Source organism: Benincasa hispida, chromosome 3 (assembly GCF_009727055.1).
Source record: "Benincasa hispida cultivar B227 chromosome 3, ASM972705v1, whole genome shotgun sequence".
NCBI lineage: Eukaryota > Viridiplantae > Streptophyta > Magnoliopsida > Cucurbitales > Cucurbitaceae > Benincasa > Benincasa hispida.
In genome coordinates, this window is record NC_052351.1 from 11,774,306 (window position 1) to 11,798,652 (window position 24,347).

The window sequence follows — 24,347 nt, forward strand, 5'->3', positions numbered from 1 at the left end:
GACCGTCCGTCCTCGATGCATAGCTCACTAGGTAGTATTGCACAGCTTGCTTGGCATGGGCGCATGGTGCTGACCACCAATGCATAAGCGCCCTGCATAAGCTGGTCGCTCGATGCATGGGCACGTTGGCCGCTCGACGCATTGGGCGTGCTTGGCCGCATGGGCTGCGCGCAACACCTTGATGCTTGACCGGGTGCTTCGATGCATAGGCGTGTTGCTTCGACGCATGGGCGTGCGGTGTATGCTGGCCAAGGCTGCTCGACGTATTGCTGGGCATTTAGCCGAGGTTGCTCGACGCATGGGTTGCCTTTCAACGTGTCACTTCCATCTTCCTTCCTTCAGCCACATGCCCTCACCAACAACCCTTCCAACGCATCACCCCACCCTTCCAATGCTTCAACACACTAATTTCTATATTTAGCCAAATTTCCAAATTTTTCCCCAAAAATTAAACTTCTAATTTCCTCTTTTCTTCAAATTTTCACTCTTTTCTCTACCATTACACATTAATTTCCACATCAACCTACTCACCACACTAGTCTTAGTAGGAAACATACTTAAGTAGAGAAATTAGGATTCGGGGTTCACAGGTACTAAGTTACATTTTAGTACAATTTTCCATCCCCAGATAGATGGTTAGCCAGAGTGGTTGATACAAACGTTGGAAGATATGCTAAGAGCATGTGTATTATAGTTTAAGGGAAATTGGGATATACGTTTGTCATTGATCGAATTTGCGTATAATAACAACTATCATTCCAATATTGGAATGGCTCCATACGAAGTTCTGTATGGAAGACCTTGAATGACACCTTTGTGATGGAATGAGGTTGGAGAAAGGAAATTGATAGGCCTAGAACTTGTACAGCAGACATAAGATAGTGTTAAGTTAGCCAGGGAAATCTAAGAATAGCTCGAAATACATAAAAGTTATGTTAACAAGTAGAGAAGGGAATTGGAGTTTGAGATAGGTGATCAGGTATTCCTTAAGTTATCCCCTTGGAAAGGAATGCTAAGGTTTGGTAAGAAAGGAAAATTGAGTCCAAGGTATATTGAACCTTATGAGATAGTAGAGTAAGTTGGCCCAACGGCGTATAGGTTGGATTTACCTCCAAAACTATCTCGTATACATGATATCTTCCATGTGTCGATGTTGAGGAAGTATGTACTAGATCCTACTCATGTGTTACCAGAGCAACCAGTACAGTTAAAAGAAAATCTGACTTATGAAGAGGAACTAGTAGCGATCCTTGATAAGAGAGAGCAGGTGTTGAGGAACAAGATGATACCTCTAGTAAAGGTATTATAGAAGAATCATGGAGTTGAAGAAGCCACTTGGGAGACTAAAGAGCAAATACGGAGTAAATACCCTCAGCTAATTAGTTGATGAGTTTGAAGCAAAATTATTTCTTAAAATAGAGGTAAATTGTAAATCTCAAACCCTATTTTTCCTACTTAAGTATGTTAATTAAGGTTAAATATAAGTTAGTGTTATGTTTGTAGGGAAAAGCTTGAGGATGGTTAAAGAAAGAGAAAGTGTTCTAAGTGTTGAAGATGAAGCTCTCGGGTATGGTGTGTAGGCACTTGATAAGAAATTTTTGGCTAAGTGTGGAAGCTTTACATTGAAGGCCTTGATGCGTTGAAGGGTATGCGGCAGCCATGCTCGTGGAGGTTAAATGAGCATATGATGGGCATGAAGCATGGAGTAGGTGACTAAGTGTTGGTTGAGGGTAATGCCATGTGTTGGGCATGGGCTATGCGTTGGCCAAGCCTCATGTGAGNCTAGGTAGTATTGCACAGCTTGCTTGGCATGGGCGCATGGTGCTGACCACCAATGCATAAGCGCCCTGCATAAGCTGGTCGCTCGATGCATGGGCGTGCGGTGTATGCTGGCTATCACTCGCTCGCTCGGGCGCATGGACGTGCTTGGCCGCATGGGTTATGCGCTTGGCTGCATGGCAGGGCACCTAGACGCACGGCATGGCTACTCAGTAGGTCACTCACTGCATGGGCGTGGTCGCTCGACGCATTGGCAAAGCATTTGGCCGAGGCTTCTTGATGCATGGCATGGGTGCTGGCCGAGGCTGCTCGACGCATGGCCTGGGCGCTGGCCGAGGCTGCTCGACGGATTGCTGGGCATTTGTCCGAGGTTGCTCGACGCATGGGCTGCCTTCCAATGCGTCACTTCCATCTTCCTTCCTTCAGCCACATACCCTCACCAACAACCCTTTCAACGCATCAACACAAAAAATTCTATACTTAGCCAAATTTTCCAAAATTTTGCCAAAAGTCAAACTTCCAAATTTTCTCTTTTCTTCTAATTTTTCATTCTTTTCTCTACTATTCACACTAGTTTCCACATCAACCTACTCATCACACTGATCTTAATAGGGAATATACTCAAGTAGAGAAATTAGGATTCGGGGTTCACAAGTACACTCCACTAAAGACCCATAGCTGCACTCTTCACACTACAGATATATTTCTGTGTCCATGGATATAGATCAATAACAATAAATTAGTCCTTCATGAGTGTTCGTAACTCCAATTGGGTCAAATTACCATTTTGCCCTTGGGTTACCTCTGACTCTTTAAGTACCAATGCTCTTCTAATGAAAAAGCTGTTTATAGTCCAACCAATAAACACAAACCCCTCTCGGGCCAATGAGAAGGTAGGACCCTTTATTCAAGTCCTGAAGACACCACTTAAGGGAATACAAATCTACTTACCTTGAAGAAGGGAAGGAGTGAATTCTATCTTATATTATTATGTTCTCAACTCCCTACTTGGTCTTGTCCCCAAAATGGTAGACATATTTAGTCGGCAAACTAGTCACCCTCACCCATATAAATCAAAGAACAATTCCTCGTGATCTCGTTCATAATATACTCGGATTAAGACTAAGTTGCCTAAGTGGTCATCTTATTGAAATAGAAACTTAACTAGTTAACGGTGTTACATCTAGTGGTTACTATTTTGCGATCCAGTCTTATGCAAACTTATTGCATAAAATACCTTCACTCGCGTGCCACCTATACGAATGTGTTGGATCATTGCGTTTGTATTAAATACAAAGTGGACCATATCCATAGTGTCACAAGAATAAGGTACTCAACCTTATCCCTATACTATAGACCCTTCAGGCTGTATCTTGAACATTGATCCTTGTATGTTTTCACATACAATTCAAGACTCATAAGACAACCTTTGATGTTAGTTTATTGGACTTAGGGAAACTTGGGGATTATGACTATAGCATAGAAAATAGAGTTCGTAGGTTAAAGGAAACCTGGAAATTAGAAAAAGTTAAACTAGGGAGACAGTACAAAAGTGGTAGAACTAGAGCAATTCAAGATGGAACACACAACGCTACCAATTCGAAAAGGGAGATAAAGTATAATTTGGAGGAAACTTGGAAGGAATCTAGGAGATACCAGACTAGAAAAAAATGATGTGAATGGAAATATGAATTATTTGAAACTACATGATTGTTATAATTATAAGTTAATTAATGTTGTAGGAATCACATGTTTGAGAAATAGATAGATTGGAAAGTAGAATAATCTACTATGACATCAAAGGAAAATCAAAAATATTAATGGGCTCTTTGTCCTTATATGGAATTGGAATTAATAGAACAAATCAAACATCCATGTGTACCGGATTGTTCGAGATGTAACGAAAGCACTTAGGACCCTGTCTAACTCCCTTAAGGACTTGTTTCGAATGTGGTAAAAGAGGACACTTTCGGAGAGACTGCATGTCTATCAGCAGAAGGGTAAAGAGAAACAGAAACATGTAAGTAAAAATGATCTACCATGAAGAAATCCGTTTTCAGACAAAGAACACCATGAATTCCGGATGACAAAGAAACTTGGGATTCGTATGAAGAAATTTAAAATAAAGGAATGACCTAGTCAAACAGCGAGTGATGTTTTGTTATTGACCGACGATGATACTGAAGACGAGATGGAGAATTTGTCGAAAGAAGATACAAACCTTCAAAACACTTTTTATTTCTTTTGCCTGCAAACAAGATATTCCTTGGAAGAATGTGCCTGGAAACCAGAAGAAAAATATGGAATAACACGAAAAGGGAAAGAGAAAGTAGAATAGTGATAAATAAATAATGGATGTAAACTTATAAGTATATAAAATGTGTAAATAGGATGTAAATTACGAATGTAAGTAAAGAAATAATAATGTTGTAAAAGTAGTTGTGTTAATAATAAAATTTCTAGTATTTGATCTATGTGTTGATAAGTTCTTTTATAGAAACCATGTTGAGAAATGAGAGACAAAGAAACCAAGCAAGTGCTAGTAAGTCAGGAGAAGGTAATGAAAATCGAGCAAGTTATTCCTAAGAACAAATTATGTCGGAAGAACAATATTTGGAGAGATTTGCACACCGCTTGACTGAAAGTCTAGGTACAATCCAGTTAGATCATGAGAAGAAATATGGGATAAAATGACTTAAGGCACTAAGAGCAGGTACTTTTGAAGGGACCACTAATCCGACAGATGCTGAACCTTGGATCACCCAATTTGAGAAATGTTTTAAGGTTATGAGGTGTCCGTAAGAACAAAAGGTAACCTTAGCCACTTTCCTATTACAAAGACGAGTGGAGGACTGGAGAAGGATAGTAAAGAATAAAAGAAGAGAAAGAGATGAACCAACGTGGGCTGGATTCTGAGAAGATTTTTACGAAAAATCTTCCCATGATCATTTTGTGATTTGAAACGAAATGAATTTTTACAACTTACACATGGGGACATGAGAATGGTAGAATATGAACAAAAATATATTGAGCTCTTGAAATACGCCCTGAACATTATTGAGGAAGAGAATGAACGTTGTAAGAGATTCGAGGCTGGATTGAGACAAGAAATCTGAACCCAGTAACTACTTGTACCACTTGGAAGGAATTCCCTGATCTTGTCAAATAGCAATGAGAGTAAAGAAAAGTTTGATCACTGAAAAATAAAGAAGGACAAAGGATTCAATATTAAAAGGAATGGGGAAAAAAGGAAATAGGAAATTTGTTCTTGGAATGGTACAAAAAGAGATACTCAAGAAAAAAGGTACTTTCCGGTTTGAACAGGGAGGAACAAATTAGGCAAATAGATCTTCAGGAAAACATTATTCCGAATCAATCGCTAGTAATAATAAGAGATCGTGGTGTCCCAACTGCAACCAATATCATTGGGGAAGTAGGTGTCCTGAAAAAGAAGATGTTTTCTATAATTGTGGACGAATGGGACAATATAAAAGAGAATGTCCACAACTAGCGACAAGAGATGGAAGAGTTACTTCTCAAACAATTAATCAAGATATAGGTCCATCGACGATGAGTAAAGGATGACCAGACGAATCGAAACAAAAAGGAAGAGTGGAACCGTCACAACCTTTAGGAAAATTATATACCATGACCTAAGTAGAACAAGAACCAGGAAACAAGGATAAGAATCCAAATCTATAACTACTACAATATATGTTTATTATTTTTACAAAACTATTATTTTTTTTAGTGAAATTTTAAGGACGAATAATTAGTTATTTAATGAAATTTTGAGGGCGAATTTTTTTAAGGAGGATGGATTTGTGACACCCAAGTTCCCATAGGATTCCTTAGGTTAAGAAAAGAGTTCAGACTTAAAATCCTTGGAAAGAAAAGATTGGATAAGTATCTAAACTATGTCTTGAAGGAAGTATTAGTACTTAGAAAAATTTTTATGTATTGGAAACATGTGGTTGATCTAAGAGTTGGAAAGACAAGGTGAATGCCTAATCCAAGGAAGAAGAAGCAATTTGGACTAAATACTAAGTACGGGAGAAGTCACCCTAGAGTTGGAAGCTGTTGAGATTGGTGTCCTGATTCTCTTGTATTCTTGTAGTTTGTAAACATTGTATAAATAAATTATTATTAATAAAATAATTGTTATTTTATGAGTATACACTCAATTCAATAAACTAAGATCCTAAGTTATTTTATGTAATTTAAACAAGCATTTAGAGATATACAGATGGATCTTGTTTAAATAATAACCTAAACGATCTGTAATAGATGGTTAAGGATGGATACCTTATCCTGGTGACACTACGGATACGGTCCATGTAGATGTTACAAGTATTGTAAAGTGCTACAAATGATCTGATCCTGATTATTCATGTGGTAATATGTGAGTGGGGGTATCCTATATAAAAAGTTTGTATAAAACTGGACTACGAAATGGTTAGTCTCATTATATAACACCATTAATAAGAGAGATTTACATTTCACCAGGATGACCATAGGTGACATGTCCTGAATCCTGAGTGAGTTGTGAACTCCTGCTTATGAAGACAGTCCTTCGATTTGTATGGGTGAGGGTGGCAAGATTGCCAACTCAATACGTCTACCATTTTGGGGATTCGTCTAATTGGGGAATTGAGAACACAGCTACACAAGATGGAATCTGCTCCTTCCCTGATGTCGGGGTAAGTAGATAAATTGCTCCCTTAAGGATAATTTTGGGGCTTGAACAATGTGGCCACACCCTCTTTCCGCTTGAGAGGGACTTGGTCATACTTGGACTATGACTTATTGTTCATTAGAGGAATCAATGGTACTTAAGGAGTTAGATGTAACTACAGGGGCAAAACGGTAATTTTGGCCTACATGTACTTACGACCAATTTGTGAAGGGTCATCGCATTGTTGATTGGTTATATCCAATAGAAAAAAAATATATATCTGTAGTGTGAAGAGTGCAGCTGTCGGTATTTAGTGGAGTGATCGATAGTTAATGGAAGTTGGGTAATTTAATTAAAGAGTTCAATTAATTATCCAAACACCATTGGAGCTTCAATCTACGGGTCCATAAGGCCCTCTCTGTAGCTCAACATGGATTTAATTGAGAATTAATTTTGGATTAATTTGAATTGTTCAAGTTAAATGAGGGAATTAATTACATATGATATAATTAATTAAATTAATTTGTATATGTGATATAATTAATATAATGTATTTGATACATTATAATATAAAGTATTATAATAAGGTGGTTATTATATATATATAGATATATAGATATATATTAGTTTAATTAAAGAACTCCCTCCCCCTAATTTTCTCAACATTTTTACGTGCAGTGGGTGTGGAGAATCAGATTTAGTCATCTTCTTCCAATTCTATAGAATCTGAAATTCTCTTCCAGTATTTTACAGAGAAGAAAATCTTCCTCTTTTCCTCTCATTCTCTTCTTCCCTCTTCCAAATCTAAAACAGAGCCCACCACTCCTGTGTTTTCTCAATCCCAAGGAGAATACAAAAGGTTTATTTTATAGTGGTGTCCTGAATTGGGATTTCGAGTTTGAGATTCATTCGAGGGAATACGTGAAGAAGTGTTCTTCAAAGGTAATATTTTTCTTCCTTAATTCTATACAAAAACATGTTGTAAAATTAGGTTTGATTAATGCATAATCTTCCTCTTTGTTCATTCTATAATTTGGAGTTCTATAAAAAAAATAAAAATTGGGATCCATCCCCGCTTCTGCATCAAAACCTTTGTTGGTTTCCCTTCAATTGGTATCAAAGCGCTGTATTAATCCCAATTTTTTAAAATTCCAGAATTTAATTATAGCATGGTGGGTGTATTCTGTATATTTCATATTGATGAATGTGGTTTGAATGCTTTGCGAATATGGATGTTTTCGGGATTGGGTTCTTTGTTTTTACAAATTTCCTTTCACAAATTTGTTGTGTAAAGGCCCTTTTTTTGGCATAAATGTTATCGAGTCTGTATATTTGGTGTCTTGAGTCGTTCGTGTTGTTCCCGGCGAATTTCTAAAAAAACTAAGCTCAAATCGGACGTCGATTCCAAGAAGGTCGAATTTGTACAGTAGGCGACTGCACAGTAGCGCCGCGACATTGCAAGTGGCGAATAAAGTTTTTTCTCTGTAGCGTTGCGACACTAGGGCATAGCGTCGTGATGCTCTGGGACGGAGAAGAACGACCGGTTCACTAGTGGTCCGGCTCGATTTGGAGCTGGTTTAGGTCCGGTTTGCTTGGTTCGAGCAGTTCGAGGATGGTTCGATAGCTGGATGGTCCGGTTCCAGCTGTTTCAAGACTAGGTTCACTTGTTTCGAATCGGTTGAACTATTTATTATTGTAATAGGTAGTTTTTAGTTAATTAAATTAATATAAGCATTATATTAATTTAATTAATGCTTTTTGGAGTCCAATCCCAGTCCATAATTGTTATTTAAATTATGCATATGATATATGGTTTAATTGTTTTAAAATATGTCATAATGTGTGTCATATAGTAAAATCCCACCATAGGTTATGCATTATTCATATTATAAATGTTATAATATATGTTTGCATGATTTATTTTTATAGCATGCACATGCATCATATAATATAAATGTTATACTATATGCTTGCATGCATAAATAACATAGCCATGCATCCTTTATATAGTAATAGTTATAATATATAGTTTGGATGTATGGGTGCAATGTATGTTATTTACTTCATTAAGTGTTATATGTATATAGTGATGAAATGAGAGTTGCATGATGCATGACATTACTTTAGATAATTTTATAAAGTATGTCATTCGATGCAATGTATGTTTTTAATTTGTTTCATTTTTGTTTATAATCATTATAACAAAATGAAATTAGAAATTAAAATCAATAATTCATAATTGCATGCAAACTTAGGTAATTCATTTTTTTAAATAGTTTTAAAATTTGATTCACATAGACCTAAGGTCATAAATTTCTAATAAGATTAGAAATTAGATTAATCTTTTTAATTAATTTAATAGGATTAAATTGGTTATAATAAAAGATTAAATTGGTAGCAAACGTATCTATAAGGGACCTTTTGCCTAAATTTATAATGTATCTATAACAAATGTTTCAGTGATAGACTTCTATCAGTTTTTATCACCGATAGACTGATAGACTTCTATTAGCCTCTATCAAATAAGAATAAAATTTTGTTATTTTATGTAAATAATTTCCTTTATTTTTCTATTTTTAAAAATTCCCCTAAAAAAATTACATTTAAGTTTTTAAAAATTTTTTTTTTGATGAAAATCAAAGTATATATATATCAAAGTTATTTTATGAATTTTTATGAAATTGGTTATATAATAATAAGGTGTATTCTAATTTTTATAGTAAAAATTCTAATAGATAAAAAAGTTTTTTGTTAAACAAAAATCAACAATAAATTAACTTTAAGATTTATTAAAAGTATATGAACTAAAATTGGACATTTAAAAGTATAATGTTAAAATTGAACAAAACATCAAAGTATTATGAATCAAAATGTTATTTTAACCCTATATCAATTATTCTTTTAATATTTTTTAACCATGATCTTTGCATAAGTCTCAAGATTTTCTATCATTTCAAAGTATCAGTTCATTCGTGTATCCCTCTTCTATCTAGACATTTAAAAGCAACTAACGTGTATAGAGTTTAAAAGCACATATTAAAATATGCTTTGTACATTTTATGAAATCTAATTTGGCTATTCGCTTTAATTTAAATATTGAAAGAAATCAAGTAAATATGAGTGCATGTATATATATATATATATATAGAAAACAGCCGAAAAGTTGGATGGTGTGACTGAAACATTGATTTGATTTGGAGCTCCTTTCTTTACGGCCAAAAGGAAAAACTCGATTAAAGTAAAAGTTATGAGATATGCAGAAAGAAAAAGCAAACCGTTTGTAATGTTAACATCTCTTAATTAGCCAGCTTCCCTGAAACTGCTACCAAAAAGAAAAGAAAAAAAAAGGAACTGTAAAAGAACAAATTATATATTTAATTATATATGCATATCAATTTATCGATTCTGATTGTTCCCTAAAATTATGAAAAACCTGCTTCCAAATGATTTATTCTCTAGTCGTAGAAGAAAAGCACATATTCTGATCTATTGGAAAAACATTGTTTTTTTGTAGATTATTTTTTCCACATTATTTGGTTTAAATAACCAAAAGTGATAAAAGATCTCAGATATTAGTGATTTTAGAAAAAGAGATTTAAGGCAATTGATTTTGTTAGCAATAATATTGATGTTTATTTCCAACTTTTTTTTATTTGATTTTTCAGATATTTAAAAATGATTCTAAACTATTATGTATGGTTTCACAAGTGATTTAAGAAAGAAAAATTACTCAAAGAGACATTTTTTTAATAAAATGACTAATACATAAGTGGGGCTAATTTAAATTTTTGTAGGAATGATTCTCGGTCAATTACTTTAATAAAATCAATTTCAACATTTTCAAAACATCAATATTTGAACCAAAAGTTATTTTTGATAATGACAAAAATAATTTTGGTCACATGAAAAAATTTTGATCACAAACACAATCTAGTGTATCTTTACCTAAAATAATACTTGGTTACTTAGTTATAAAGGAACTTAGTTAGTATCACTCATTTTCAAAAGTTATTACTCCAGATTCTAGTTACTACTTCAAATGGGTTGGCTAGGACATGTCGTAAGTTAAGAAGTTAAATTAAAAGTTCACATGTATAATTATTTTGTAAAAAATAATTATTAGGTGTAACTTAGGTTGCACCTAACTTTCCTCCTCTTAAAAAAATTAAAAAAATATTTTAAAAATAAAAAGCGATTTTTCATTGGGTGCAGTTCCGCTACACGGAACACCTAAGTTTTCCCTGCAAATTAAATCAACCATCAAACTTGATCAGCATACTTGTTTAAACCACCAGCTAGGCTCTAGCTGCCAATTTTGCTTTTAATTTCTTTTAAAACTTGGGCTTGTATCTGAGAGAGAAAGGAGGAGAGAGGATGGGTTCCCGTTTCCACTTCTTCCTAATTCTCAGCCTAGTAGTTTTGGCTATCTGTTCCATGGGTTGCTCAACTCCGACGGAGGCCAGGGCGGAGCAACAGGCAAATTCCACCTCCGTCCACAACCCAGATGCCAAAGTAACATCAGCTTCAAAAGTATGGAAGAGCCCTGGTTTGGGATACACCACTCTTTTAAGACACGTAAGAATTGAAGGATTTATCTTAATATTCATATTAGATTACCATTTTGATGATTTGTTTTGTGTTCTTATAAACAAGTAATAGTTAGCTGTTAGCTCGACTGCACCTATTTTCCATTTTCCAACTTGAAGTTTAATATGTCATGTGACTGGTTCTTTTTTTGTTTTGGGCGTTGCATATTAGTTAGTAGCTAAGTATGATTCTGGAATGCTCGTGAGTGTTAACAAAAAAGGAGTGATTTAAGAAATGAAAATAGATTAAATACTGATTATGAGAGAAGTATCGAGTTTGATCACAGGTTCATGGGGTTCTGAATATGATAGGATGGGGAACTTTAATGCCCATTGGGATTATTGTTGCTAGATATTTCAGACAAGAATTCCCAATGAATTGCGACCAATGGTATTCCGTTCATGCTGTCTGCCAAACTTGTGGTTATATTATGGGCACTGTCGGATGGGGCTTTGGACTCTCTATACTTAACTCTTCAAAACGCTCTCACCCATCATTCTTAATTCTCGGCATTTTCGTCATCCTCCTCGCCACCATTCAAGTAAGTAATTTAATATAAAGTATCAACTTTATTTAGTATTTGTGATTACGTAGTTATGGTGAGATAGTTTACCTTAGAAAACTTTGCAGATGTTTGCCATATGTGTGCAACCGAAGAAGGAGAGCGGGAGGCGGCGGTGGTGGGAAATATACCATCATGTTATGGGATATGTGATAATGACACTGATAATAGCAGACATATTTGAAGGAATCAATGCACAGCGCCACCCAGAAAAGTGGCGATGGGCTTACGTCGGTATACTTTCAGCTCTTGCACTTGTGGCCGCGGCTTTGGAACTCAACAGATGCATCAAGCTTAAACTCTTTAAACAAGCTATGAAATTAAATGCCAATATGTATTCTCACACTACTTGATTTTCAGGTTTCATCATCATCCTCCTCATCTCTCCACCACAATTTCCTCATCTCTACATCATTTTTTTGTGTATCCCACACTAATCAATCACATACAAAAAATAAATTAAAAAATATTTTATTAAAATAATGTAAGAAATGGTTTATTATATGACAAAATATGCAAATGAGTATACCTTAAAATGCATCGAAATTACAGTAATACATACTAATTCTATCTTCATTCATAAACTGACACCTCATCAAGTAATAGATTAATTGATTTATTGTTTCTTGGATCTCACACAATTCTTAAATAATACTATGGCAAACAATAAATTGAGGTAGCATGGAAATCACAATGTATTAGAAATTTTTTTGACGTAGTTAAGTATTATTCTATATTTATTTGGTTAAATTATAAAAAATATTCGTAAAATTTATATTTTATTTCAAAAATACTTTTATCAAAAGCTACATTATTGCTCATTCACCTCATATGTTTCAAAATTATCGTGTTAGATCATCACATCGATCATGTTTCGATGATGTTATTGGTGTAATAAGGGGAAGAATGATTTCATTCATTCAACTCACAAGATTAGAGTCCATCCCTTATCAATATACAATGAGCTCACAAATGATAAATTGACAGTTGCCTATTTAAAGAATATCTAATTTTCTAACAAGAAGAAAAATTGACTAACAGAATATACAATGACTTAATAATTGTTTCAAATCTCGGTTTTGAAAGTTTATGAAAATTTAGGAGCAATAATACAATTTTATTTTTAGAAGTATACAAATATTTTTAAACAAATAAACGTGTATTTTTATATAAAATTATTTTAAATAAGAAAACTGTTTATAAATAATAATAAAATTTTATTGTCTATGGGACGATCATAGACTGATTTTCTTACATGTGAAAACAATCCATAAATATTAACTATTTTTCTTTTTAAAAAAATTATGAAAAACTGAAAGATATGGGAATTGCGTATAGCGATGAGATTGGAAGGGGAATCTTGGCCACGACGTCGTTTCATAGCATTGCCTTCTTGTCCCTCGATTGCGTAACTGAAACGCCGAGAGCTCTCCCCTTCACTGTTTTAGAACAATCTGGAGCAGGAAGATTCTTGTACGGACATGGCCTCCTCAGCCGCCATAGAAGGCGCCGCCGCCGCATCGGCGGCGCTCAGGTCTGTGCTTCAGCGCGTTCAGCTAGCGGCCGAACGGTCCGGTCGTGGGCCTCAGCAGATCCGAGTAGTAGCTGTTAGCAAGACCAAGCCGGTTTCCATCATTCGTCAAGTCTACGATGCTGGCCACCGATGCTTTGGCGAGAATTACGTTCAGGAACTCGTTGAAAAGGCTCCTCAGGTTTTTTTTTCTTGCTCACTTTCCAACGGATTCCAAATTTAGCTATTGAGTTGAAACCTTTCTATTGTATGAGAATTAGTGGAATTTTGGAGAGAATTCATCGTCGATGATTCGGACTGGAACTATTTGACCTTACGATCATTGGAAATTGCAGCTTCCAGAGGATATTGAATGGCATTTCATCGGGAATTTGCAGAGCAACAAAGTGAAACCACTTCTGTGTATGATCAAATCCTTCTTCTAAATAATATTTTTAGTGCAGTGTGCAGGCAATCTTATAAAACTTGTTTACATGAGTTTAAGTTTGCACATGATACGAGTGTACAATTCAACTTACTTTGTAATCACACAAGAATATTGTGCTGTGCTCATATCAGTATAACAGTGCAGCAATTCCAATTATTGAGAGCTCGCCACCCTCGACTAAAGCTATCTAAATACATGACAGCCTAACGGAACTAAGCAGCTGAATGAAACCAATTAACTAACACAGAAAAAATAATGCTGGGCTGGACAGATAGCACCGGTAGCTCCAATAAGCTTGCCAAAATATAAATATCGAACTAGTTCATGCTAACCATTATAAAATCCAATAGAAAGAATAACAAGCTAACTTGCTTCAACAATCAAATTGAAAATCTAGGAAAATCTATATCAGGCCTTCAGTGGAATCTCAAGCTATAGGATGAGTCCTTTTTGGGGGTGATGGAGGGAAATAAGCAATGTTGTCATTGAGACATTGAATTCTGTCATAATTACAGAAAGGGGAGGAAAGCCTCAACCCATGCTATTGAAGTTGCAAAAGGGAATTTTCAAGTACAAAGACTTGATGAGGCATAGTTACATAAAGGTTAGAAGAATTTGTACTAAGTCAAAGCTTCAAAAGCAATATAGTTACATAGAAGATAAAACAATTTATCTTCCCTCCCAAAATTCTCACATTTCCATGAAAATTTTAGGTTTAGCTTCAAAGGAATGTACTCCAAAACAAAAATGAAGGAGGTTTTTGGTGTTGCTTGGAAATGTGGTTGACCATTTAAACATACTAAAAATTTCTGCTAAAATCAAGAGGCTAGAAATTAACTGGTGGAAAGATGGAGGCGTTCATTACTGACTCTGTACATAATGCCTTAATTAGGAAATACACAGCTACTGGGATTCTTCTTTTAGGATCTTCATGATTAGTTTGTATATTAGAGTTCCTGAGTGTAGATTTTCAACTTTTAAGGAGAAGAGCCCCTTTTAAATTGACATAAAAGGTCCTGGTTAAGAGCATGGGACTATGGGAGTTATTGAAGACATCGTTTAATTGCAATTTACAACTAAACTACATGTACGGTTTCTTAGCCAAAGCCAATTATCTTGATCAGAACTAGGCAAATATTTATAGTATGGGCTACATGAAATAAATCCATTCTTGGCTTTCGTGTCATTAAGTTCCTCTTAACGTCAAGATCCATTAGAGAAATCAACATTGCAAATTTAGCACAAGCAGAAGCTTTTACTGTTGAATATAACATGAAGAGGGTTATAATTTTTCACATCGAAGCCTTTAGCTAAGCCTAAATCAAGAAATTTGGAGAGAAGTGTGCTAAGAATCCACTACGAGAGTCATGAGTAAAGTTCTGAGGGGATTGCTTGTCTAATACTCCTAGAGGCTGATATTTTTCTCCTTGGCTTTCCATTCTCAATCAAATTTCAAGAGGCTTCGTGACATTCTCTTTTAAGAGTTAAGATTCTATTGGTCTGTTTTCATGCTTGTTGCGTTCTATATCTTTGTTATTCACCATATTTCTCCAGTAGAGCATTCACAATCTCATTGTAAGAGAGAATTTTCCTGTTATAATTGACCACAAAAATTGATGAAATCTGTGCTTTCATCCCCGTACTAAAGCTATTTAGACCTGCACTTTTGGCTCCTAAAACTCACATTTAAGATTGCATCATGGAGCTGATATTTAAGGAAGCTTCCAAGATTTTTTTGCTGGAAGAGAGGAAAGGAGTCTTCCAAGTCATCTAAAGATTTACTCTCAGCAATAATGCTGATTTTAGTGGAGTGAATTCAGTCAAACTCTTGAGTCCATTTCTTCAGTGAAGCCTTGAAAGATTTGGGGATAAATTCCATTTCACGTACATTCCAATAGCAGAATAGTTTCAACTTTCCACAGAAGGGAGGGATCCATTTGAAATTAGCAGCCACTGACCTCTTCAGTTTTTAGTCTAGATACTCTAAACCTCTTGTACTTATTGATCCAATCTTGAGAAGCTAGGAGCCTAGTTGCTGGCTGTAGATTGTTTGTTGAATGCTACCATAATGAACAATGTTGGAGGTGTTCACATTGCCATGATTATTGCTTAACTCATGTCTAGGTCCTAGATCATTCTTGAAAACTTAAAACCATGAAAATTTTGCTTAGAAAAGAAGTAACATTTGACCATTGAAATCCGAACTTGCCTTCATTTCAAGATCAACCATCTCGTGAGTTTCAACTTATTTTTCCATAACTCTTGAGAAAAATAATTTTCTTGATTAACAAGCTTTATTCCAGTATTTCCATTGGTTTCCATCATTGCCATTTTCTTCATTTTGTTGAGCTTGAGCAGCCAGATCTGCTTTAGGTCGTAGTTTGACTAAGTTTATTTAAATTAGAGCCTGTTTCTTTATGGTTAACTTTACAAACTCAACTCAACTTTGTCATTTAGGAGGAATTTTATTATTCTATTCATATCAATATGTAAGGACGCCTCCAGGATCAACAAAATACAAGTTTCACACATTTCAAGAGGGTGGAGATCTCCCAAGTACTGGTTTTACACCAACAAATACAAAATAAGCATAAATCCAAAATACAACACACATTATAAATATAATTAACTGCACAACTAACTAAGGGGATGGATTTCCACCCCTGCCCCTCCTAACATTAGTATGGATAAGTGGGGGCCTAACACAATACATCAATAAAGTCATCTTGCATCTGATGTGCTCAACTCAACAGCAAACAATACTCAACTAAAGCTAACCAAATGCATAATTGACAAACGTGTACTAAATGTGATGCCGAGTTTGTCATTTTCTTTCCTAAAAAAAATAATTAAATTGGATAATTAGTTGGTTTTTTGGACTATAAATTTTTATATTCTGCCATTTCATCTAAGCAGATGGTTTTCAAGACTTTTATTTGCTTCTTTTCATCTGCTTTTGTTCCTTCATTTCTAACTGTTACTTTTACAATAACCATACAGCTGGCGTCCCAAACCTGGCAGTTGTAGAGAGTGTAGATGATGAAAAGGTACTCTTCTTATTAGTTGTCTGAAATTCTTTGAGTTGAAGGTCATCTTCACCTCAAAGTTAAATTGGAAATTCTTAAAGTCACTTCCCAATATTTTGTTTTAATTATGCGTTGATTGTTTCTCTTTCCTTGGGTTGCGTTGAATTTGGTTTTTAGCATGCAGTTGAAAAACTGTCATTGAGTGGTAATTGAACTTGGTGATTCTGATTTACTAACTGAAACAACCAACGTGGGGTCCATTTTCAAGAATTTTTCTCTGTGTTTTTATTGTTGATGGTTTTCCGTCAATTTTGGATTTAGGCCTGCCTTGTCTTGTCTCATTGGATCATGCCTAACACTAAGCTTTCATGTTTTCATAAGAAATTTTAATTCAAATGATTAACATTGTTTTTCTTTATGCTGTACACTATGACTTCCTTTTCAATTTGCTTAAAAAAATTTCTCAGATTGCTAACCGTTTGGATCGGATGGTTGAAAGTATTGGGAGGAAGCCTCTTAAAGTGTTTATCCAAGTGAATACAAGTGGAGAAGAATGTATGTTATTATTCCTTGCGGAGACTATTAGTTCCTGTTTCTAAATTGATGGTCACCACTTAAGTGGAGTTTAATGATAATTTTAAGAGATTTGATTTGCAAGATTCTGGTGCAAAATTTTTTAAATTATCTTATTGACCTACAGGATTAGGCAACAGTGTTGTAATTGTTTGCATAAAGCATGCTCTAATTATTCTTTTTACGTACTTTTTTTGTCCTCAGTTAACTTAAGCTACCTGATTTCACAATACATTTAGACATAAGGGTTCCTTTTCAACAGAGCTCTAACCTTTTTTTCTTTCGAGAATTTTCCAGATCAGAATTTAGAATGACGAAGCTTGTTCGGTTTTTTATACCGTTCATCGTGTGGTTTTCCATTTGTTAGTAACCTTAGCATAATATCGGGACATTTTTCAAAAAACTAGATTGTTGATAGTGTATCTTGTAGAACACTGGTGATGTTATTATCTATTAGTACGTCAGGCAACTTTATTACGCTAGATTTTAACTTAATCATAGAATGTTGTAGTCCCTCGAGTAATGTTTTTCCCTTAATTATGTGCAGCAAAATCAGGTGTTGAGCCCTCTGGGTGTGTGGAGCTTGCTAAACATGTTAGCTTGAACTGCCCAAATCTTCAGTTTTCTGGGCTAATGACAATTGGAATGTTAGATTATACATCCACACCAGAAAACTTCAAGGTGATAAAACCCTTCACTCCAAAGCCCAACTTCACCTTACCCACCATTCCCCTGTTACGAGAAACTTATCAAGTTTGTTTGCATCTTATGCTCTTACTAATTGGTTATATATTGGTTGCAGTTATTGGCTAACTGTAGAACTGAGGTTTGCAAAGCACTTGAAATATCAGAAGAACAATGTGAGCTATCAATGGGAATGTCAGCAGACTTCGAACAAGCTGTAAGAATGATCATCTTTAGAATGTAGTATCTGCTTGAATACATATAGATAAACTTGGCCTAAAGCATCGCCAAGCTGAACGAACTCGAAAAAGTTGGATGGGCCAAGTGTTTTTCAATTTTTTAGACACAGAAGGGTAGAATTTGTACAGGGGGACGCTTTATAGAACGATTGTTAACTCGTACTCTGCATGTCTTGCAGGTTGAAATGGGAAGTACAAATGTGAGGATCGGATCTACCATATTTGGAGCGAGGGAATATCCCAAGAAAAAGTGAATTTTGCATATTAGAGATCTATGAGCTTCTCGTGGTAATCATTTTGATGAAACAGTCTTTGTCTAATATATACACCGATCTTTGAATAAAATATCAGTAAAGAAAGCATCCAACTTCAGTAATTATTAGCAAAGAACACTGAAGTGAAGGCTTTATGTTCAGATCGACACATCTTTGCTCCCTCTGAAGATAGATGGAGATATGATTATACTGAGATTTGGATTCAACTGCAAAGGGTTTTTTTTTTCTTTTTTCTTTTAATGATTTTAAAATAATGATCTGAATACTTATATTTGGGATGTAAAATTTAAGAAGTATTTTAATTCTTGGATATTTCAAAAATACTCCGTCAATATTTTAGATAAGTTTCATTCATTTTATATATTTTTTTTTAATTGACTTAGTCAATTTGGTTTTAGTAAAATATTATAGTGATAAACATTTTAAAAATAAAATTTATTTCTAATCAAAAAAACAAAATGTACATCTTTTATTTGTTGGTGGACAATTATCTATTCAAAAGTTGAGATCATCTAGCCTATCCCCTTGACTAAAATTATAATAAAGCAAAACCATGCAGACAATCATTTGTGACAACCCAGAATCGAAAAAGGATAAATATTTAGAGATGATATTAATTTAAATTATAAATTAATAATTATATCGACTTAAACTATTTTAGATTATATCATTGTATCGATTTAAATTTGAACTTTCATAAATATGTTTAATTATTAAACGCTCCATTAAATCCAGGATTTAAATTGATATATTTATAATTATACANAATTATTAATTTAAAATTTAAATTAATACAATTATTAATTTATAACTTAAATTGATATCACTTACCAAATTTAAATTTATATTTAGGGACATAAATTGATATTTTACCCCAAAAAAAATCCAAAAAATCCAAATCTTTTTAATTGATTTTATTGAAGGTAAAGCTAGGTGACCCAAGGGTTTGGACCATAGGGTGAAATCAGTCGTTGGGGGAAAGAATATTATTACCAGTTCGGATTAATTAATATCAAAATTTTCATTCCTGATAAGAACAATAATGTCAACAAAGTAGCCACTATAATGAATAAACGAGCATATAAATGAACAAATTAACTCTATATTACATGTCAAATTGAACTTTAATGTTGGTAATTGACACGACTTTCCACTCTGGTCTCGCATCCCACACTTGGCCTAAAAAAAAAGAACCCTCGAAATTACATCAAAATCAAGCGTACAGCAACCATCTTTTCGACATGTACAGGGCAGTTCCTCTTCTAAAATGGCTGACAATGCCGATACACCTTGAACAGAGAGACTACCTTGAAACGATCCATTTTTTCATGTGAAGATACAGTCAAATGAAAACAGGGACCAACAAATGTTTAAGTTAGATGGGCAAACTAATTTCAGGAGAGTATTTAACTCACGCAGGCCTCAAAGAATTTTAACTAATTTCAAGAGACAACATTTATGGTTAAAAACTTTGTGGAATATTTAATCTGTTAACTAGGTGACTATGATGAATGAGAATAGTTCAATTCAGTAGATCTTTTTGTCTAATAATGCTGAGGCATCAAAGTGGCTCACTACTCCCTCACTTAATAATCGCATAGCAGCTCCCTGAGAAAATTTTCTGGCAAATAAAAAACAAGAGACAAAAGTTGAATTATTTCGACACCATTCCGTCCTGAATTCAGTCTCATAGTAGATATGGTTGATTCCCTGTCAAAATAATACACGTCAAACAACATAGTATACACTAGACAATGCATAAATTTAAAAAAGGAAACAGATTTACCAATCAATAGAGTAATTCAGATATGGTTGGTTTTGTCATATAAAATAGACGTCAATCCTTATAGCATCATCATAAACCAAGAATTTCAACAAACAATGAAGAAAATAGAATGACGGCATTAAATAAAAGCTAAAGCATTTAATTTCATAAGAAACCATGTTTATCCACACGTTTAAATAAACTAACACAATCACAAAAACAAAAACAAAACGAGAGAAATAACGCAATGTAATAGCAACCTTTATTTCCTTAATCTGCCGAGGTCCAGCATTAGCATAGCTAAACGTAATAGGATGCCATCCCTTATTCTCCATTGTAGTGGTTGACTGATTCCACAGCGTGTAAGTTACTGTTCTTCGTTCAAGTTCACCTTCGAGTTCATTTAACTACAGAGTAAACACAAGAAAGTGTGTTGTTACGTTGTAAATTATTTGTGAAACTCAACCTATCTCAGACAACAAATTTACAGTCACTGCCTGGAAAGGGTTACAAACTCATGTCCCAAGATGGGGATGAGAAAGAGAGAGAGAGAAGAGTCCATGGAGAAGGAAAAGATATCACGGCCTCAGAAGACAAATCTGTACTCACAGCAAGCAATGTTTGGACATAGTGTTCATCTGGAATACAGTTGTGCTGCTTTTGAAGTTTCTACAATCAGAATGAAAGAATTGAAATGGATAACAGTACCATACAGAACAATCTTAGTAGATAATATCCAAAATAATGAATAAACGTTTCTTAACAACATGCATATTTGTTGGATTGAAGTTCTTCATATACTCAAATAATCACTTACAATGTTCATATTTCCTTTGCTGGCATCCACAGGCGGCCTTCGCTGTAGTTTAGAAGAAGTATAAATTTTATAAACAATACCAAAAAGATGAAAATGTTATATATTGTTTTTATGCGTTACATGTCAATGTGTGTATGAATGATAGTCTTCACATAGAAGAAATAAGTAATTGCACTTGGATCGTAGTTGATAAATGAAAGAATTTTCCACAGAACACATACCTTGCAGAATAATCCAAAGATCGGGAATATGATATCATCATCCACAACTACTTCTGCATGACTACGAATCAAACTGATCCACTGCAATTTAACCACAGATCAAGATAATTCCACTCATCATGATTGTTTATAATCCAACTAATTGGCATTTACACACACGAGAGTAGAAACTATTTTGTCTAATGCATCTTAAATATTAAGTAATAAATAGGACATACTTCTTTCCTTTGGATACTTCAAAGAACATTACAGCTGAAAATGAAAATAATAACTACTGAAACACAAAACATGGATACAAAAACTATTTCTCATAGTTGAATCTGGATAACCAAGCAAAGGACCAAAAAGTAAACAAAAAAAATATCCAAGAAAAATTAGTGTGAAAATTGTGATGGATGACCTGGGAACCTTTTCTCCATTTGCTCTTAGGTATAGCAGGTGACATTTTTGGGTTATAGCGACCCTCCTTTGCATCAAGAAAACTACAATAAAAGTGAGAAAATACATATCAAACAGTTAAGGTCGCATAAATAGAAATTTCACCATGAAAGCTATAAAATTAGGCTAATATCTAAAATTTGGCAGCAAATGGTCAACAAAGAATCAGTGCTTGGCACCTCAGAGTCAAAGCCCTCCATCTACCTGTCCACGAAACTCCTTGGGGAAGCCATGAGATAGCTGTATATATAGCTAAAATTGTATAGTGGAACGCAACTGCAGCATGAGAATCCAAATCTTAAAAGACGTTGTGAAGAACCTAACTTCACAGATTAAAATGTTCAAAGAGCACTGGAAAGTGGCGGTGGGGATTGTAAAACACCTGTCTGATAGAAGAACAAATCTCTGGTTAGCAGGATCCTCAAGTGCTGCTTCAAGTAATAACCTCTCTGCAGCAATCATACTTGACTTTCCCCAGGCCACCTACAACGTAACATCACTTTAATGCAATCGATTTCAAAAAATAAAAACTTGGCAAATTTTTATACTATTGCTAAATTTTAGTTGGAAAGCCACCCAAGCTGAACAGAAACGTTAAGTGAAAGATAAACTGAGCACCAGTATTGTGAATTGAATTTGAATACAAGGAAAACATCACATACCTCAACATGATTTCTCCCCACTATTTAGAAATAGAGAGTAATTGATAATTTCATCATAATTATGGTACCAAACCTGCCTATAAAGAACAATACTCCTAGTGCCCAAGGGACATTGTCATCCTTTGACTAGCTAGGGTGAAGTATTTACAGAGATCCTCTCACCTTGATTAAGGTTAGACTTGTTTGATCACTGAGTTTACCACTCACTGGGGAATAGCCTATATGCTCTTCAATTAATACAAAGGGAACACCACACTTTGAGATGACCTCATGCCTTGTCAAGCCTCTGGAGTTAAATTTCCTATGATTTTCCAAGTACGCACACCTATTATTCAAGGCCGAGTGCGCTCATCCTATGTACTTCTGGGTCAGGACCTTCTTGTTAGACTCAGAACTTCTCGATGTGCTACGTTTTGTCCTAAGTTGCATAGAACTAATGGTAGGTGACATGTAGGCACACAATTCTCCAGAAGATTCACTTCACCCATAATGATGGTGTCCCATTCCATAGTGGTGGTAGCTAATGAGGTCTTTACGATGCTATAGAAGAAGATCTCATAGCCAATTTGGAGCCCTATGGAGGCTAATTGATTGCACTCTGTATCCAGTACATGTAGTAGGCCTATTGGGTTTCCTTCCCCAGCGACGGGACAACTAGTTTCGGGAATAACTTTTGGCGGAATCTTGTCGTCAATTAAGATTCTCAACTAACACTATGCTATATCTGCAGTCAGCCTAAATAATCTATACATCGACATAACATCAGAAGCCGATAAGAGTATAGATAAAGAAAACAATAAGCTGCCCATTCCAAGATACGCCAACCAGCTAGGCTAAACTTGTACAAAAGATCATATTAGACGAAGAGTTCGTCCCTCACACACACACAAAAACGGGTAAGGAACAAATTATCCATTATTCTCAAGTTTGAAGGTAAAGCATACACGGATGGCGAATGCTATGGAAAAACATTACAGAAAGAACTTCGTTTCATCAGAACACACATCATGTTACCTGTATGCTATTATCCAATTGTCGTCCAAAAAAGAAATGCGACCTTGTGGTCGATTCATCGAACACAAATCCGGGCGCCGAGTGAATATAAATCGAGAAGTTCGCAACGTCGCCATTCTGGAATTTTAAAAAAAAATGCAAATTATTTTCCCAACTCGCAGAGAATGCCAAATCGAAGATACTTTTGCAGGAGTAGAAACTACTAACAACCTCAAAGAAGCTTCCCCAAAGAAAATCAAGAGGAAGGTTCCGACGAGTGAGAAACAAGAAGGCGATCTTAGGGCGGCCTAAAAATGAATCAGAAGGAGGACGCAATCGACGAGATAATGAAGCAGAGGCGAGGTCGGTCCGAGAAGACGAATGAAGCCTAATAAGAGCGAGAATGCAAATAGCAAGAGAGAAGGTGATGAGAAGCTTCCAACTGAACCAGATAAGGCTGCGGGCAGGTGCTAGAGGAGCTTTCTTCTTCATTGTTCTTCCTGGAAATGATCAAAAGAAGACTCATGCAGAGAATCGGAAAGAAAACGGAGCAAAACAAAGGAGAGAGAGAGAATGGAATACATGGAAGAGGTGGCGGTTCCGCCGGGGAGATAATTAATAAACAAAAACGCATCAGAGAAAGGGATGACGGTAGCGAAATGTGAACGGAATTTGGAAGACTTTCTCGGGAACTCCATGAACAGAACAGGCAACAACTGTAATACGTCGTCGTACGGTTGAGTTTGTTAAATGGGCCATCCCATCTGGGCTACCATTCCCATTTGTGTCGTGCCGCTCCCAGCACAGGGCGTATGGCGGGAAGGGCGTAGTTACCAGGCCTCGTGGCCCCTTAAAATTTATAGGGGTACTTTCCGTGGGTTAGATTGAATTGGATTCAATTTTAGTTCCAACTCAATTATTCGAGTTATAAATTTGTTTAACTTAAATAATCTTCGATTTTCATATAAAATATCCTTTTTAGGCCAAATATTTCAAGAAAGGAATTCTTTAAATTCGATTTTTTTTAAAGTTTACCCTTTTTGTTATTTTTATTTTTGGTTTTTAGATATATTTACCTATTTTGGAAACTCTA

General features: G+C 35.1%; 3 protein-coding genes across 5 annotated transcripts; 2 read left to right on the top strand and 1 right to left on the bottom strand.

Moving 5' to 3' along the window:
- Nucleotides 1-10,691: 10,691 nt before the first annotated feature.
- On the top strand, nucleotides 10,692-12,039 carry LOC120074608 (cytochrome b561 and DOMON domain-containing protein At4g17280-like). The gene is made up of 3 exons (XM_039027775.1): nucleotides 10,692-11,029; nucleotides 11,328-11,582; nucleotides 11,672-12,039. Exons 1-3 carry the CDS (start codon nucleotides 10,829-10,831, stop codon nucleotides 11,954-11,956), a joined length of 741 nt encoding a protein of 246 aa, XP_038883703.1. The 5' UTR covers nucleotides 10,692-10,828; the 3' UTR covers nucleotides 11,957-12,039.
- A 912-nt stretch (nucleotides 12,040-12,951) lies between these two features.
- On the top strand, nucleotides 12,952-18,564 carry LOC120074570 (pyridoxal phosphate homeostasis protein). Its single transcript, XM_039027727.1, has 7 exons — nucleotides 12,952-13,315; nucleotides 13,470-13,536; nucleotides 16,562-16,608; nucleotides 17,055-17,142; nucleotides 17,708-17,841; nucleotides 17,963-18,061; nucleotides 18,263-18,564. Exons 1-7 carry the CDS (start codon nucleotides 13,085-13,087, stop codon nucleotides 18,335-18,337), a joined length of 741 nt encoding a protein of 246 aa, XP_038883655.1. The 5' UTR covers nucleotides 12,952-13,084; the 3' UTR covers nucleotides 18,338-18,564.
- Nucleotides 18,565-19,401: 837 nt separating this feature from the next.
- LOC120074686 (glycosyltransferase BC10-like) lies at nucleotides 19,402-24,057 on the bottom strand. 3 transcript variants are annotated; one of them, XM_039027900.1, is made up of 11 exons: nucleotides 23,837-24,051; nucleotides 23,486-23,754; nucleotides 23,276-23,392; nucleotides 21,982-22,082; nucleotides 21,804-21,875; nucleotides 21,562-21,643; nucleotides 21,162-21,242; nucleotides 20,941-20,982; nucleotides 20,733-20,792; nucleotides 20,384-20,530; nucleotides 19,402-20,068 (listed from the first exon to the last, which is right to left on the bottom strand). In XM_039027900.1, exons 2-11 carry the CDS (start codon nucleotides 23,744-23,746, stop codon nucleotides 19,886-19,888), a joined length of 1,146 nt encoding a protein of 381 aa, XP_038883828.1. In that variant the 5' UTR covers nucleotides 23,747-23,754; nucleotides 23,837-24,051; the 3' UTR covers nucleotides 19,402-19,885. The 3 variants fall into 3 exon arrangements, with proteins under 3 accessions (XP_038883828.1, XP_038883826.1, XP_038883827.1); XM_039027898.1 differs by having other exon boundaries at nucleotides 19,927-20,530; nucleotides 23,837-24,056; XM_039027899.1 differs by having other exon boundaries at nucleotides 19,927-20,530; nucleotides 23,486-24,057.
- Nucleotides 24,058-24,347: the final 290 nt, after the last annotated feature.

What these genes read in the sequence shown, in the direction of transcription:
- LOC120074608 (XM_039027775.1), top strand. Translation starts at nt 10,829, where the DNA reads ATGGGTTCCCGTTTCCACTTCTTCCTAATTCTCAGCCTAGTAGTTTTG. An exon ending in ACACCACTCTTTTAAGACAC is followed by an intron (nt 11,030 to 11,327) that starts GTAAGAATTGAA and finishes GTTTGATCACAG; the next exon opens with GTTCATGGGGTTCTGAATAT. An exon ending in TCCTCCTCGCCACCATTCAA is followed by an intron (nt 11,583 to 11,671) that starts GTAAGTAATTTA and finishes AAAACTTTGCAG; the next exon opens with ATGTTTGCCATATGTGTGCA.
- LOC120074570 (XM_039027727.1), top strand. Translation starts at nt 13,085, where the DNA reads ATGGCCTCCTCAGCCGCCATAGAAGGCGCCGCCGCCGCATCGGCGGCG. An exon ending in AGAGTGTAGATGATGAAAAG is followed by an intron (nt 16,609 to 17,054) that starts GTACTCTTCTTA and finishes AAAATTTCTCAG; the next exon opens with ATTGCTAACCGTTTGGATCG. An exon ending in GAATACAAGTGGAGAAGAAT is followed by an intron (nt 17,143 to 17,707) that starts GTATGTTATTAT and finishes AATTATGTGCAG; the next exon opens with CAAAATCAGGTGTTGAGCCC.
- LOC120074686 (XM_039027899.1), bottom strand. Translation starts at nt 23,746, where the DNA reads ATGAAGAAGAAAGCTCCTCTAGCACCTGCCCGCAGCCTTATCTGGTTC. An exon ending in AATTGGATAATAGCATACAG is followed by an intron (nt 22,083 to 23,275) that starts GTAACATGATGT and finishes GTTACGTTGTAG; the next exon opens with GTGGCCTGGGGAAAGTCAAG. An exon ending in TCTTTGGATTATTCTGCAAG is followed by an intron (nt 20,983 to 21,161) that starts GTATGTGTTCTG and finishes TCTAAACTACAG; the next exon opens with CGAAGGCCGCCTGTGGATGC.